At 36.5% G+C, this 16,697-nt stretch overlaps 1 protein-coding gene across 1 annotated transcript in view; it reads left to right on the top strand.

Moving 5' to 3' along the window:
* LOC107709510 (collagen alpha-1(XXIV) chain-like) overlaps nt 1-16,697 on the top strand; it is a 125,639-nt gene that overhangs the window by 20,366 nt on the left and 88,576 nt on the right. Inside the window, exons 3-7 of the mRNA XM_016514004.1 lie at nt 24-1,306; nt 5,880-5,933; nt 6,837-6,890; nt 14,077-14,130; nt 15,250-15,303. Coding sequence (XP_016369490.1) covers nt 24-1,306; nt 5,880-5,933; nt 6,837-6,890; nt 14,077-14,130; nt 15,250-15,303 — 1,499 coding nt within the window. The remainder of the gene's footprint in view (nt 1-23; nt 1,307-5,879; nt 5,934-6,836; nt 6,891-14,076; nt 14,131-15,249; nt 15,304-16,697) is intronic.

Here is a 16,697-nt window from a genome sequence, read left to right as displayed (position 1 = left end):
ATTGTCTCTTTCTTTCTCTCAAGGTGTAGACCTTATTCATCAGCTGGGCCTTTCGGGTCGCAGAGACATACACTCTTCCGGGACACCTTACCTCACCTCCCTTGCTTCATCTCTGTCCATCCTGCCCCCTGGTTTTGGGGTTGTCCTCGGACAGGATTCCCTTATTGAGGCCCCATCGGTGGACCTGCTCCCCGCAGGCGTGGAGGAGGAGTTTTCTATCATAGTGAGTTTAAGCTCCTGGCGAGCGAACAATGCCTTTATTTTTAGTGTGCGTGATGGCAGGGACAGACTGCAGTTCGGCTTGCAGCTCCTGCCCGGAAGGGTAGTGGTTTACACGGGAGAGAAAGCGTCAATCTACTTCAAGTACGATGTTCAAGATGGACAGTGGCACTCCTTCTCTGTGGGGGTCCGGCCACGCTCCGTATCTTTCTATGCACGCTGCGGGGCTGTGCAGTACGGCGAGGAAACGCTGACCCGTCCACAGACGTTGAGCTCTGAAGGCCGCCTCTCTGTGGGAAGGATGGACTCCAGGATGGTGCAGTTTGAAGGAGCATTATGCCAGCTGGATATTTACCCCTCCGCCCAAGCTGCGGTGCACTACTGTGACTATGTTAAAAAGCAGTGCAGACTGTCCGACACCTTCCGATCTCTGTCAGGGAGCTCAGAGTCCCCATTTCCATCAGTTTCACCTTCCCCAAAGTTCCACCGCAGCTCTTTGGATTCACTCTCTCAGAGATTTATCCCAACTCTTGCTGATCACTCCACTACGGCCACCAACTCTATTCCCACAGCACTTTTTGACCAGTTTTCAACCACAAGCTCTCAGATGTTTCGCTCCAACACACCTAGGCACATGAACCCATCTTCAAGACCATTCAGCAAGGTGCAATCCCTCTACTTCACTCCAGAGACTTCCACGAGCAACCCCACAACAGACAAGAACCTTGACGGTGAAAATGTCACTGAGAATCAGCCACTTCTCAAGAAGCCCAGAGCAACTCGGGCCACGCCGGATTTGATCACCATCGTCAAGCAGAGCCGTTTGAAAGAGGCCTTGAGGAATGACGATAGAGCCCACCAATCCAACAAAGAGCTACTCCAGACCAATCCTAAAGTGAACAGCACCATCCTGTACCGTGAAGAGAGCAGCTACAACCTGGTGGACCAATCTGAGGAACAGGTCCAGGAGGGGGTGCACGATGCAGGATACTCGGAGGGTTACGGATACGACTATGGTTTTGAAGAAGACGAATATTTTTTTGACTACGATGGATTTGTTGGTCCTAAAGGAGAACAGGGTCCTCCAGTAAGTACTGTCTGATTATCTTTCTCATGTTTCTGAATGACTTCCATAATCAAGTCGCTGCAAGCCAGAGCAAAGCGCTACTTGAGAATTCATCCAAATTACAATGCACAAGAGTTCAGGCTAATTTATGGCTTTTTTTTTGGGCAGAATGAAAAGCTCTTTGAGAGAGAGCATGCACTTGGCTGAGTTTCTGCGAGTCATATTTGATCAGGAGTCTACTGGGCAAGAGAAGTAGTAAATAATTTGTCGGTGACAGGTAGTGATTTAGAAGCAAGGTGATAGTTTGTTTTTGTCCTCCTGGACTTTCAGGTGGTTATAATAGCATGTTTCAAGTTGCTGCCAGTTGCTCATGCTGTAATTTGACTGATGTGCTAATTTACACCTCCATTTGTAATGGGGTTTGCCCTACCTAGCAACAAGATAACCAGGTGATGTCAAAACACTCAGTCTAGACTAATTCTGCTTTCAAAGTCATGTCAGGATGATCATGTTTATGAGATGAGCGCACACGAATGGCACCACAATGTTGTAATTAGTTGTGGAGAAACTCTGGGGTTTCTTTCCGAGCCGGAGGCGTATCATTGCTAGTCATCGAGATAAGCTGTAATGGTGAATGTTGATGGTACAGTTTAGTTTATCTGTTGATGAACAGTGTTAAAGCTTGCTAGAAAATGTTACCTATTCAGCCCATTTATGAGATGCCAGGCCTATTTGGTGAACCTACATTTCCCATCATTCTTTATAGCAGCACACAAATGATGAAGTACATAGATTAACCTTTCAATTGTGCGTATTGGATTTTCATTACTCTCTTTTTCACCACCCATCAAAGACATGAGGCTATGTTGGGTAGTGAAGAATTGAGAAAAAGTAAGATATTTCCCAGAGTGTCCATTTTTTATCATTTCCCAAGAGGACTTTAGGGCAACTTGAAAAAAATCTCAGTTTACAGCTATGGTGTACTAGAACAAAATGATCTGATTTGGTGTTCACATGAAGTTTGATGTATATAATTCATAATTTGTGTGCTGCCAGAGTGACTGATGGTAAATAGGCCTGTCATGAATTAGCACTAGCTTAGCTCTCGGTTATGGCTCTGCTATACTAGTACAGCATGACTTCTTTCTCCTTGCTTCTTTCACTGTTATAGCATGGGTAATATGGCTCGATTTAGTCGGAGCAAATGCTAAATATAGAAAAGTACATGAAATAAACTCTCAACAGCAGAACTGCAGGGTGGAGCGCAGTTGTATATCAAGTGTAGGTCAGTAGGCCATTGTGAACCTCAGTTCCAGAATCCCAGAATATGTTCAATCATGCTAACAAACGAACGACGATACGAGCCAGAAGCCGGATTATCTTTTTGGAAAAGATTACGATGACGCTCTGAATCTCCTATAAATGTATGTTTTATTCATGTTTAAACAGTTGCCTGCGCGTTTGTGTGTGGAACACCAAGGTGTTTGCATAAGTGGCTCATGTGAGGATATGTGGATATGAGACATGACTTTGTGGATATTTTTCTTGGACGTCACCCTAAGTGCTCTCACTTGGCCGAGGGATACAGTGCATTCCTGTCTTGGAAGAACTGGGGGAGGTAAATTCACCAGCTGGGACTATCCAAAGTCAGCGTTTCACTGCACTTTCCTCTCCTGTTGTAACTCTAATTATGCCTCGAAGGTTCAAATCAATGAATGAGATGGATAGCTATGTGATTTTTGTTTCCATAGCACAGCAATCAGTTTCTTAAAATATCTAATGACATTTTAATAATTCATTCTGTCTTTTATCCAAAGCACTCTTACTTTCCAGCTCAAGCCAGTTTAGGGAGATTACCTGGTCTGTCTTGATGGTTTTAGAGGGGTTTTAGCCACGTAACTGTTTGTGAGAACAAATTGTAGACCAATGCATCTCTTTCAACATGGGTTTGATTACTGAACATGTAGATTCACCTGCGGTGTTCAGGCGGTTTGCTGTCTCAGAGTTTCCACAGATCTCTGTCGGCCCTGAACGCAGCTGCATGGCCTCGAAACATTTCGTCTTCTCTGATAGGCTGAGCACGATTACCCTCCGTTCCAGATGTTCCTACACACACTTCTGTCAATAAGCAGCCAAAACATAAGAGGCACATTAGGTGGACGACTGGTGCTTTCAAAAACCTGTGAGGCTTTGTTTATGTGAGTCTTGAATAATGGTTGTCATAACACAGGGCCATATCTGGGAATTTTCTTTGCTGCCACTCTCATCTAAGGTCTTTACATAAGTCTAAGTGTGGCTTTATGTACATACATACATGTATGTACATAAATACAATGCATACAGTACACACACAAACGTATAGTACACAATTTATGTAGATAAATATTGTTTGTATGTCGATATTATATACAAAACATATGTATCTACATATGTAGTGTACTATGTATTTTCTACATGTTAGTGCATTTAAATTAAAATGATTTAATATCTTTCATCATTGTGTTTATTTAGTGAATAACAGTGTGGAAAACATGTCTTCATTGTTTTAAACTAGAGTTTAAACAGTTATTTTAGTCAAAAAGATGTATTTTTTGTTCCAAAGATTGATTGATTGATTTGATTTGATTGATACATTTATTTATGCATTTATTTATTTACACATTTATGCATTTATTTATGCATTTAAGCATGCATGCATTTATTTATTCATTGATGCATGCATTTATGCATACATTTTTGCATTTAATTTGTTTTAATTTATGCATAATAATATGCTTTAATTTAAGATTAACATTGAAAAATATTAAAATGAAAAAAACTCTTACTCTTATTTATCATTTATTTATTTAATTATTTTTAAGCTATATCCCCCAACCCTAGTACTAAAGCATTATTTTCAGTTAAGCAGCTTTAAAGTAATATATAAAATTTTAAAATGTGAAAAGCACTTGTGCACTCTTGTACCAGGAGTGTACGATGTAAGTAAATGTATACCAATATGTTAGAAATGTTGCTGGTCGACACTCAATGTACTGCATGTTTGTAGCAGCTGTCACACTTAACCATCACCTTACATTGGCTACAAATCAATCACTGGTCATCTTGGCAAAAGAGCCGATCTGGTCTAGATAGTTGTCAGCTGTATGTTGTTGCAAGTTGCACTAAACTTTAAACTTTTATTGTCTCCAAGTGTTGTCAAACATCAAACTCGCGTTTGTAGTGGTTCCACCTGTGGACACACAGAGTGAATAAACTGTTTTGTTGGTTTCTTCTGGAAAAAACAGGTGTTAGTTAACATTGAACATATACTCTCTTCTCTGTCCCATCAGAAGGTGATTAAACTAACTGAACTAACATGTTTGCTCGTGCTGGTTAGTGATGGTTAGTGATGGACCAGTGAAACCATGTTCTTATGCCGTTTAAGCTTCACCAACATCCAAAAAAATGATTTACTGGTGATCAGCGGTGTTCAGTACAGAACAGCAGGTCAGTGTGAATTTTTAATGTCCTTTTATGAGGCTTTTAAAATGCATGCTATAAAAGAATCAGGGTTGTTTAGTTAGCGATGCTGTAGCTGTGTGCCGTTCCTCAAAGGCTAATGAGCATCAGAGCATCAGGTTAATGGAAGCTTTTAATGGAGGGTTTTTTATTGACATGCGATTGCTCCTAAATAGTTATGTTTACAAGAGCCACATTTGGAAGTATGTTTTCATTCTGTCAGCGCTGTCCGACAGGACATTTGGTCAGTCTCTTGGTTTCTATTTTCGAGCATCATGCTGGGTAGCAGAGAAGACATCATTGGTCCAAAATACTGCTGCACACAGTGGTTTATTAAACATCAGATATGTTCTGACTGTCATTATATCACATATTTTGTACTAAGGCAAGTCTTTGCTAATCTTTAGTGGTTATTTATTTGCTAGATCTATCTATCTATCTATCTATCTATCTATCTATCTATCTATCTATTATAGCATATCTATAACATATCTATAATATGTGTGTGTATTATGTAATTTACTTAATGTAAAATTTAGTATAAATATAATGTCTATATATACATAATAAATATTGTTTAAATAATGCAATCTAATTTTAAAACATAAATAATAAATATTTAAATTAAATAATTTTATTTATAAATAAATTGAATTTTTATCTTTTCATTTGGAACTTTTTGGACTTGAAGCAAAGAAAAACACATTTATTTATTTATTTATTTTTGGAACTTGATGAAAACAAACAAAGGCACTTAATTAATGCTTCTTCTCATTTTGGACTTATGTATTTAATATGTGTCTGTATTTAATATTTCTCCATGTTTTCACACCATATATATATATCCCGTCACGCTCGCCAGCCCAGATCTCTAACCACCACTAAAGCAGCTCGTGTCTCAGTAATTCTGCATGAATCGGATTATTGGTGTTCATTAATCTGTGCTCGTGTTCATCTCTCTCAGATGCCAGACGTGCTTTTCTGTGTTGAAAGCTGGAGTCAGACACGCGGTTCCAATTACGCTCTTTCTTGTGCTGTTCAGAAACAGTTGTTCGGGAATCAATCTCTCTTCCTCATTTTCTGTGTTTCTCTGCAGGGTCCCATCGGCCCCCCAGGCCTCCCCGGACCCCCTGGAAAGAGAGGACCGCGGGTAAGACGCTCCGCTCTAATGCATCAGTGTTTGGTTGTTTGTCACGGGGTGAATCCCGTTTCCCTGTGTTCGGATTCATGCAGCATCCGTATGTCTTGCTTTTTTCCCCCATTATTAAACAATCAAGTGTTTTTAAGCATTTTACATTTATTCCAAAATAATAACTCGAGGTAGTAACAATTTAAACTATATATTTAATTTGTGAACCTATGTTCAGCTATTCTTTTTAATTGTTAACTTTTAACTATTTTTGAATTATTCGGTCATCAAAGCTCGGTAAATATTGATCACAGACACAGAGATTTACTTTAAATTTCACCAAGCTGGTTACTCACTAAAAACTCCCACACATCATGTTTTCAGGCCATTTTAAGTCTTATTTTGACGTAATAACGTGGTTATATTTAAATGTATGAGTTGTTTACTTACTTTCTTAAATGAGTCTTCCCATTTACACCATTATGTTGTTCATTCAGACTGATTCGCGAACGCGGACATGAACACAAGAGGCGGGATTTATCGCATGAACCAATCACAGCCGATCATAACCAGTCAGATCCAATCATACCGTTTTTGTACTACAAATTTTTTTCTCATCCAATATTTTGAGGAGACACTGCCTCCTCTGAGGAAACGCTCCTAATCTGAAGGCTGAATAAATAACTTTCCATTGATGTATGGTTTGTTAGGATCGGACAATATTTGGCTGAGATACAACTATTTGAAAATCTGGAATCTGAGGGTGCAAAAAAATCTAAACACACACACACACACACACACACACAGACACAGACACACACAGACACACACACACACACACACACACACATATATATGTGGATAGTTTGTGAAGTGTGAACGTTACGTACATTTACAGAGACTGTCCGTCTTTGTGTCTCTCAGGGTCCACCTGGTCCTCACGGGAGTCCCGGGCCGTCTGGTTTACCTGGTCCAAAGGTAAGTTCCCGTTTTCTGCTCTCTGTACGTCCGGCGCCGGAGGGAATGTTTCCGATGATATCCTGCGGTGAGATCCCGCAGTCTGAAACAAGTCTGTGCCGTCACACGAGCGCAGCGGCCGCTCGAGACGCTCCTCCTGTTCAAACTCGCCACCTTCTGTAGCTTAATAGCTCTCGTTTCGTAATAAAGGTTTGTTATGGTGTGTGTCAGTCGCTGTGTGTGTGACGCAGAGGCTTCGGAAAACACTGGAAAGAGCCGTTGGAGAGACACTGACAGTTTGATCTGCTGAAAGAATCCATGAGTCAGAACATGGAGAAATGTAAAGCACACCTGGTCGAGAGCTGCAGGTTTATTCAGGGCTGTTTAACAGATGGACTCACTTTGACCTCAACTAAATCGACGTCATCGCAGTGATTCCCAGAGCAGCACCTTTATTTACACTTTTTAATTCATTTTTATTCATATTTTCAGTCAGCTTTTATTTTCTTTTGTCATGTTTATTAGTTTTTGCTTTTAAAAAAATTTCTAACTAGTTTTCATTTATTTTTATTTCACTTTTAGGTTTAATTAATATTTTAAATCAGCTTTTTTAAATATTTTGAATTAAGTTTTTCCTACTTTCAGTTTTAATAGTTTCCGTTTCATCAGTGGTTCCCAGAGCAGCAGGTTTATTTTTATTAACACTTTTTAATTAACATTTAATTTTTTATTTTTATTTAACATTCATAACAAGCTGCTTTAGATCAGTGTTTTTTGGTGTCATTGATATACTGTTATAGTTTTTGTTGGCATTTAGAATTTTTATTTCTATAAAATTATATTATATTATTTAATTTTATATAAATATATATATATTTTTTTTTCGGTTTTCACTTTAATATTAGTTAAAGGTTTGGTGATGTTGTTGTATGTTTGTCATATTTATTAAATTTTTTATGTGTCTATATAACACTTAATTAACACTCATTTTAATTTAGCATTCATAACAAGCTACTTTAGATCAGTGTTTTTTGGTATCATTGATATACTATTATAGTTTTTGTTGAAATTTAGAATTTTTATTTTCATTAAATTATATATTATAATTTTATGTAAAGATTTAAATTTTTTCCGTTTTCACTTTAATTTTAGTGAAAATTGTGGTAATTTTATAGTGCGTTTATTGTTTTTGTTTTTTTATTAGCATTATTTTTTTTAAATGCGTCTGTATAGTTTTTATTATTTTTATTTATACGTTTTAGTTATTTTAGTACTTTAGTTAAACTAAATTAAAATGAGAAATGTTACCTTAAGTAGCTGATTTTTTAATTAAATTAATTTTATTTTAAGTTATGAAATTGTTCTTTTTTTTTTCTTTTTTTTTTTAATGGTTTTATTTTAGAGTTCTAATAGCCCTGCTAGGAATGTGATGCTTCGTGTAAAATACGTGACTTGTTAAAGGTAGAGTGATGTGTTCGTGATGTCAGAGGGGTCGGCATTCAGTCAAACTTGTTGCGATGGTTTTCATAGAGGTAGCTGAAAGGTTGCAGGTTCAAACTCCTCAAGGGTTCGTCCGTGACCTTTCACCCCTGTGTTCTTGGTAAAGATGATATACTCCGCTGGACTGAACCTTTGACTTAACCTGGTGCCGTTCAGTGGTGACGTTACGTGAACGACGTGTGTGTGATTGTGCAACATCAAGAGGCAGGTGTGTCCTGAAAGGTGATGAACCTGTGGGGTTTTTCCAGCAGTGGAAAAAAAGGTCCAACAATCGTGTCTGTCATAGTGATGAGACGTGTGTGTCAGTGGGAATCTTCAGCACTGACAATGATTGTGTATATATATATTAGTGCTGTCAAAATTAGCGCGTTAACGCAGACGATTCATTTTTTCAGTTTAACGCGTTCAAAATTCACATTTACAAAAATACAGAAAAGATACAGGTGACGAGGAGCTTCAGCAGAACAACAGTGAACCTCGGTCAGATGAGATGTTTTCAGGCCGTATGTCAGTAAAAACTAATTTTCCTGTCCTGTCAGCTGTTATACTGTGCCCGTGGCACGTGCTCATCAATTGCACGCACAAATGCGGCGGCAGCGCTGTATTACATTAAAGCACTATATCATATCAAAGCGCGAAAGAAACGACGAGCATGCAATGTGGTAGATATGTCATCAGTTAAGTCATGAAGTTACCAAAAAGGCGATTAAAGCTGCACTAAAACTGTGCATGCAAGTATTTGTTATATATGAGTCAGATTTAAGAACATGTCTCTGAAATGCAGTGGTTTTCCAAACTGCACTGTCTCCCTCATCTCACACACCCGATTCAACTCCTCAGCTCATTATAGAGACTTTAAGAGCTGCTGTGGGTCAGATAAGGTAAAGAGTTATGAGAAACTATGATGCGTGTCAGATCCACGTTATGTTCAGCTCTTAAAGCAGCCAAAATAACCTGATAACCAGCTGCTGTGACGTCTGTTCATCAAAGAACAAAAGAAAAAAGAGCTTTAAGATTCATCTATACTTAATTTAGAATTTAGTGTTTGATAACTTTATTCAATTTCTGTATATTTCCTACTTGCATGAAGTTATTTTTTAAAGTCTAATAAATGTTAAAATTGATAGCTCTCAATTATAGCTACTGTAATGTTGAACGGCTATAGTCAATGGTTAAATATTAGGGGAAAAAATCAATTTCATAGAGACATCAGTAGTATTGGTATCAGTGATAATCGCCTTCAGACATAAAAAAAGATGCCACTAAAGAAATATTTTAAAATATACTGTCTTTATGTTGTTTCTACATTAATTTGAAGATTGAATGTGAAATTATCACAATGTAAAAGTATATTAAAAAATTTTAATGTTAGGTGGGATTAATCAATTTTTTTTAATTTCAGAAAAAATGTGTGATTAATTAGTTGAATTTTTGTAATCGATTGACAGTATGTGTATATATACATATATGTTTTTAAAATATTTCTAGATAGTTTTCATTTATTTAATTCAGTTTTAGTTTTTTAATAGTTTTTAGTTTTAATATTTTGAATCGACTTTTATTTTCATATTTTCAGTTTTCATTTGAATAATTTTTTTTATTTTACATGTGTCATGTTTATTAGTTTTTGATTTTTAAAATTCATTTATTTTTCCATTTCATTTCTTTTTTATTTCTTTTTTTTTGCAATTGCTTTAGCCATTTTAGTAGTTTTTTCTTTCATTTTAATTTTTTTATTTTTCAATTGTAATTTAATTAAATCTTTTATTTTCATATTTTCAGTTTTCATTTGAAAATTTTTTTTTATTTTACATGTGTCATGTTTATTAGTTTTTGATTTTTAAAATTCATTTATTTTTCCATTTCATTTCTTTTTTATTTCTTTTTTTTTTGCAATTGCTTTAGCCATTTTAGTAGTTTTTTCTTTCATTTAAATGTTTTTATTTTTCAATTGTAATTTAATTTAATTTAATTTATTTTTTCATTAAATTTATTTTTTATTTAGTTTTAATTTTTGTATTTTTAACTGAAGTTTAATTTTTTTTTATTTTGCTATGTGCTTTTTCCATTTTTATTAGTTTTTTCTTTTGAAAAATATTTCATTTTTTATTTGAGTGTTTAAAATTAATATTTGATTCAGATTTTTTTTTTCATGTTTTCAGTTTTCATTTTAATTTCGGTTTAATTTTCTTTTGAAAAATATTTCATTTTTTATTTGAGTGTTTAAAATTAATATTTGATTAATTAATTTTTTTCATATTTTCAGTTTTCATTTTAATTTCGGTTTAATTTTTAGTAATTTTATGCTCTTTTGTCTTTTTTTCAGTTAGCTTTAAAAATATTTCTAAATATTTTTTTTGTTTTTCATTATTATTTTTAATTAAAAGCGTTAGTTACATGGTTGCCATGAATGTTGGTTTGCTATTTGCGTGTCGGTTGCAGGAGGAGGGGCATTCTCATCCTAGAGCGCATTTGATTGGACAACATTCTGTGTAGTGCAGGAATGTCATCAGTATTATTTCTCAATTTTCAAGAGGAGAAAGACTGTATATTGTAGATTTGTGTTTGTGTACATGTGGACTAAAAACCAAAACACAATTCTGATTTGCCTTTAGATCAAATTCTCCATGACAAATTAATTGGTCAGATTAGTAGTTGCACTGGAGATTTCAGTCTGTCTGTTTCTGTGTGCGTCTGTCACGTTGAACATGTGCAGGTCTTTACTGACCCCTGCGTACTTTAATACGACCCGACTGGAAGTGATGTGGCTCGTAAAGCCTGCCGGGTGGCAGCAGAGCGAGTCTGGAGGGTAGCGTTGCGCGTAAACCCGTGTGGATGATTTACAGCAGCAGACGTCTACGGGCTCCCACAACCACACTGCACTCGCTCGCTTTCACCACTAATTGCAGCTCAGTGTGACGAGGGTTTCCTAAAGCAAAGATTCAACGCTCTGATGCTGCTCTTTCACAGCTCAGGAGACTTAATGGAGACCGCCGTTATGTTTAGGTTAAATCTCATCCTTATGTTTCTCCTAAAATTAATTTGGAGAAATAAAAATCATTTGATATTGGGAGAATTAGATGAGCAGTATTTGAGTTCATATTGACTTTAGTATATTGTCCAGTCTGAGAGACATTGAGATCTCTTCTGAAACTCTGATGTAGTGTTTCTCAACCAGGATGACTTGAAATTATAGAAAATAAGACAAAACAAGCATTAAGATCAGATAAAACAACCAAAAATCTATATATTTCTAATTTTAATTCACTCCCTCAACAACTATTTTCCATCGGAAATCCTAGATATATGAGGCAGCCTAATTTCTAGACCTGGAAAAGTCATGTAATTTAATACAATTTACATAATCTAATCACGTAAATTAATAAAATTGCATTTTAATTCTAATTATAGAATTGTGATTTCTAGACCTGAAAAAGTCACATAATTTATTTAAAAAACATATGTAATCTAATGACATAAATGAACAAAATTGCCTTTTAAAAATAATGTACTTCTTTCTCATTTTAAATGTGGAATTTCTAGACCAGGGAAAGTCAGGTAATTTAATAAAAATTACATAATCTGATTACTTAAATGAATAACATTGCACTTTTAAAAAGAACTTGCATTATAAATGTGTGATTTCTAGACCTGAAAAAGTCATGTAATGTAATAAAAATGTTGTCATCTAATGACATGAATGAATAAAATTGCCTTTTTAAAAAGAATATACATTTTCCTCATTTTAAAAGTGTGATTTCTAGACCTGGTAAAGTCACATAAATTAATAAGAATTACATAGTGTAATTACGTAAATAAAATAAAAAAAGAAGAATATATATATATATATAATTTTAAGTGTAATTTCTAGACCTGGAAAAGTCAATTAATTTAATAAACATAATTAATTACATAAATTAATACAATTTTGAAATTTTTTAAAAGAATATAAATTTTTCTTGTTTTAAAAGACTGATTTCTAGACCTGAAAAAGTCATGTAATAAAAATGAATAAAATATTTCATATTTATATTTAATATTTAATAAAAAAATTATGTAATTTAATCATGTAAATTAGTAAAAATGCATTTTAAAAAGAATATTCTTTTTTTTTCATTTTAAAAGTGATATTTCTAGACCTAGAAAAGCCATGTAATTTAATTAAAAATACATAATCTAATCATGTAAATTAATAAAACAAGAATATAATTTTTCCTAATTTTAAAAGTGTAATGTCTAGACCTGGAAAAGTCAAGTAATCTAAAGTAAATTTTAATCTAATCAAATAAAGTAATAAAATTGCATTAAAAAAAAAAAAAAGAATATACATTTTTCTAGTTACATTTTGTTTTCTAGGCCAAAATCACAAACAAATGGAAAAGTCATGGGGCCTTCAAATATTGTTGAGGACAGTTGGGAGGCCTTGGAGTCAAAACCACTGTTTTCTAGGAGAAGTGTGAGATTACCGAGAGAAGCATCTGAGAAGCAGGAGGACTCCATTTCTTCTCTATTTTGCTGTCTAGGAGAAACAAAAGAGATTCATGTTGTTTCTTTCCCATTTAATCTGAACACTTGACCTTTATATTCAAAAGTGCCAAATACGCCAATCTGATTTTCCCATCAAGCTTCAGGACAAAATGTTCGTCTCTCTGTCCATTCAGAGGTGACCTGAGTGGGCAGCAGGGTCGTCCCGCTGCAGATATCATCACCGGGGGCCGATCTGAGCTCGAACGCAGTTGGAGATGGTGGAAACTGTGAAGCATCTCAGTGCAGCCCACAGATGAGTCATGTGTCTGCTGGAGAAACAAGACGGAGCTGTAGCGCTTTGTGCTTTATATCCCTTCTTAAGACTTTAGGGATGAGATAGAGAATGAGATGAGATGGGCTTCACAGGTTTGAGAGGTTTGGCTGTAACATGTTTACTTGAAGACATGAATGCAGCTCATCTGCTCTGTTGACGTTTGGTTTTTCAGTCTAAAGTCAGCGGATCGTGGCAGGGTTTGCTTTAGTAAAGTGGCATTTCGTAGGCATCAGATCTGTGCTGTCTAGTGTTGATTGACAGCAATTGTGTTTCCGTCAAACTGCTCGTTTCAAGGATTAAAACTTTCATTCATACCTGAATGGATTTGGAGTTGTTTGATTGACATGCTAAATTTAGTCCGTGCCATGAGCTTTTTCTTCCAGTGAACTTCCAGTGACTCCCTTTGCATTTTAGATGCAATTAAAAAGTATTTTGTAGTACAAAAAGCACAATATTGTACAAAATGAGATTGAATGAATCAATCAATGAATGGAGTCAGTGAATGATTATGGATGTATGGATGATTCATGTTGATCAACACATGATTGATGGCTAATGTGCATGGATGAAATGATTGATGGTGATAATTGGTGCATTGATAGATGGATTAATAAAGTAATGAATGAATGGGTTCAGATATCAACAGTCCATTTCTGATCATCTTATTCACTGCATAATAGATTGAAAACTGTATTATTCTGAGGTTTAGTGTGTGTTTGCATACATGTAGGAAGCAGCTTTTGCCTCTTAAATCTATCCAAATCCACTGTTATCACTTGCCTTAATCTGTCAGCACAGAAGAACTTGGTTTGCTTGTATGGAATTTTAGACATGCTTTGACAGCTCGTTTTATTAAATATATAACATCAAACTGAATTAACGTTGTGCATTTTGTTTATGTCCCAGGGTGCAAAAGGTGATCCTGGACTGTCCCCAGGTCAAGCGCCGACGGGCGATAAGGTAAATGATCCACAAACACGAACTACAACATCTTTTCTCTTAGCGTTGTTGGAAATGTCTTTGTATTTACAGCCCTAAAGCCTTAAACTACAACAATCACTCATTGGTTTTGTGTCCTTTAAAGGGATAGTTCACCCAAAAGTGAAAATTGTGTCATAATTTAATACAAAGTTCTGTCATGAAACTCTAGATGGCGCAGGCCGATAGGTTCTAACTCAATCTGATAGAATTATATCATCATTCACATAGCGCAGCTGATTGGTTTATTTTCGCAATAGCAGCCAATGAGCTTGCTGCTCAGCGTTCAAATACTTGGCTAGTGCTTGCTGTAGCAGTTGCAACGCGCTTCAGAAACCCTCCACCTTCCCCAGCTCCACTGTGTTATATATGGGTTTTTTTTCATATATGCTACTGCACATATAACATATATGAAATATATAATTTCATATATGTTATATGTGCAGTAGCAGTATTTCTTAAATGCTCACAGCAGCATGTCTGTGGATGTATTGGCAGTAGCAAGTCTCAGTGCCATGTATTTTACAATGCTAACCTCTCCGAGAGTTGTCATGACAGAACTCACCTTCATGTTGTTCCAAATCCGTAGGACTCTCTTGTTACATGGAACACATAACTAAAGCAAAACTTGCGCAGAATTTCAAAGCTGCTCTACAATAAAAATGGTCAGGAAACCTTGGCACCAAAAATTCCAAAACATGTATAATTCAAATATCAAAGTGTCAATCAAAATGTGTCTTGTCAGGTTTGGCATCAATGGAGATCATTCACAAGACACACAACAACCATTAATATCAAACTTGGTGGAGAACGCAGGCACAATTTGACAATGATGACCTTTTATGGTGCTTTTTGGTCATTTGTGGAGCTCAGCAGCTCCAATTCCCACTCATTTTAATTCTATGGAAACGAGAAGCATGCAAATTATACAAAATATGGGTGTTTGTTTGATTTCCCAGAAAGAAAAGCGTTGAAAAATTAGGGCGAAGAGTAAATGGTGGCAGAAATGCTTGTGCTTAAATTGCTTCTGTTTTCGTCATCTAAGTATGACCCTCAGGTGATGAAGGTCAACACTGAGTTTCTTCTCTTTTATTATTTCAGGGTGAAAGAGGACGGCTGGGTCCACAGGGTCCTAGAGGTGAACCAGGTCTAAAGGTAAGTCCTTCTCTTCTACCTTACTGCCAGAGAGCCCGTTTCAGCTGAATTATGGGCTGTTTGCATCGGTGAGGTGCAGTGTTTCATTCTCCACAGCAGTCATACAATATCCGTTACTACCACCACAGCGACAAGGCCCCCCTGAGCAGCGGCTGGATTGGGTTACGAACCAGAATAAAGACCCTGTGTGGTGTTTTTGGGGCAGGCGAAGGTCTGTTCACACTTCTCAAGACGTAACTTTGCTCGGGGACCGCTGTCACCTGGGAGCCCCTATAGAACCTGAGACCCCGCAGAGGTCAAGGGTCGTCTTTTAGAGGAAAGGCACTCTGCAGGGTGGCACGCTCCTGATGACATGAACAGTCCTATGTTGCATCTTCAAAAGCGCAACTGGTGTAAGTTTTAGCTCACGTAACTCAGCTAGAGAATGTGTTTTTGTAATATTTAAGGTCTGTGACTTGAGTAGGAGGGTTTGTGAGGGTAGTTTGTTGCGAGAGCATTGGCAGATTTAATGAGGGGTATTCAGTAGCTCTTGTTTTGGTTTGTGAGGTGAAGAGAATCAAAGGCCTTGCAAAGTCCTTTCTGTCTTGACTAGAAATGTTTGGCCAGAGCTCGTTTTAGGTCAGTCTTTTGCTAACAGTGGCCAAGTGTAATCGGATTTTCACTTGCAATCCCAAGAGCACAGTCGAGACTGTTTTTGTGTGGCTCAACTCTCAGAAAATTAATGTTCTCCAAGTGGAGTTTTCTTTGGAAATGGAGGCCTTTTGGAAAGAGCTCTTTTCTGTTGCGTCGGGGCTTTTAGTTGGTTTTGAAAGGTCAGTTGTCACAACCCGAGAAGTGATAAAAAGCAGATCTGTAGTGTTAGGTTTGTGGATCCTGGCCGGATCTGCAGGTGAAACCAGAACCGTTGATAGACTAGATCAAGTCATGAGAGAAGTCATTGATTTACCTCCAAAGACAAATGGCTTCATGTCAGCATGCATTCAAAAGACTTAGAGGCTGATCAAATTAAGTTTGTCCACGTTTCTTGCTTTATCAACCCATCTGAGCTGCGGGCTGGGATACCAATCCTAAAAGCTACTGAGTCATTTGTTGCACAACTTTTTGTTTACCTGCATAGGTGAAGGCTTCCGATTTTACTTCCATAATGTGACCTGTTCAGAGTGAAACAAGATACTCAGTGAGGTAACAATGCAGAATGGGAGTTGATTGTGAAAAGTCCTTAGTAGAAGTGATCAAATTGTCTTGACTTTCATTTCATGTTGAACCATCTCACCTCACTCCTGCTGAATGCTGGAGTCTTTGATCTTGAGCGTGCTAAACTTAAGCAGTCCGTTTAAATGCTGTTTTTATAGGTCATTAGTATCTGGAGCACTCAGCTTTTGCAGTAAAATGTT

This window comes from Sinocyclocheilus rhinocerous, unplaced genomic scaffold (assembly GCF_001515625.1).
Source record: "Sinocyclocheilus rhinocerous isolate Xijiao unplaced genomic scaffold, SAMN03320098_v1.1 scaffold686, whole genome shotgun sequence".
Classification (NCBI taxonomy): domain Eukaryota; kingdom Metazoa; phylum Chordata; class Actinopteri; order Cypriniformes; family Cyprinidae; genus Sinocyclocheilus; species Sinocyclocheilus rhinocerous.
Note: the sequence above shows the minus strand (reverse complement) of the source record. Positions and strands in the feature narration are given on the sequence as shown.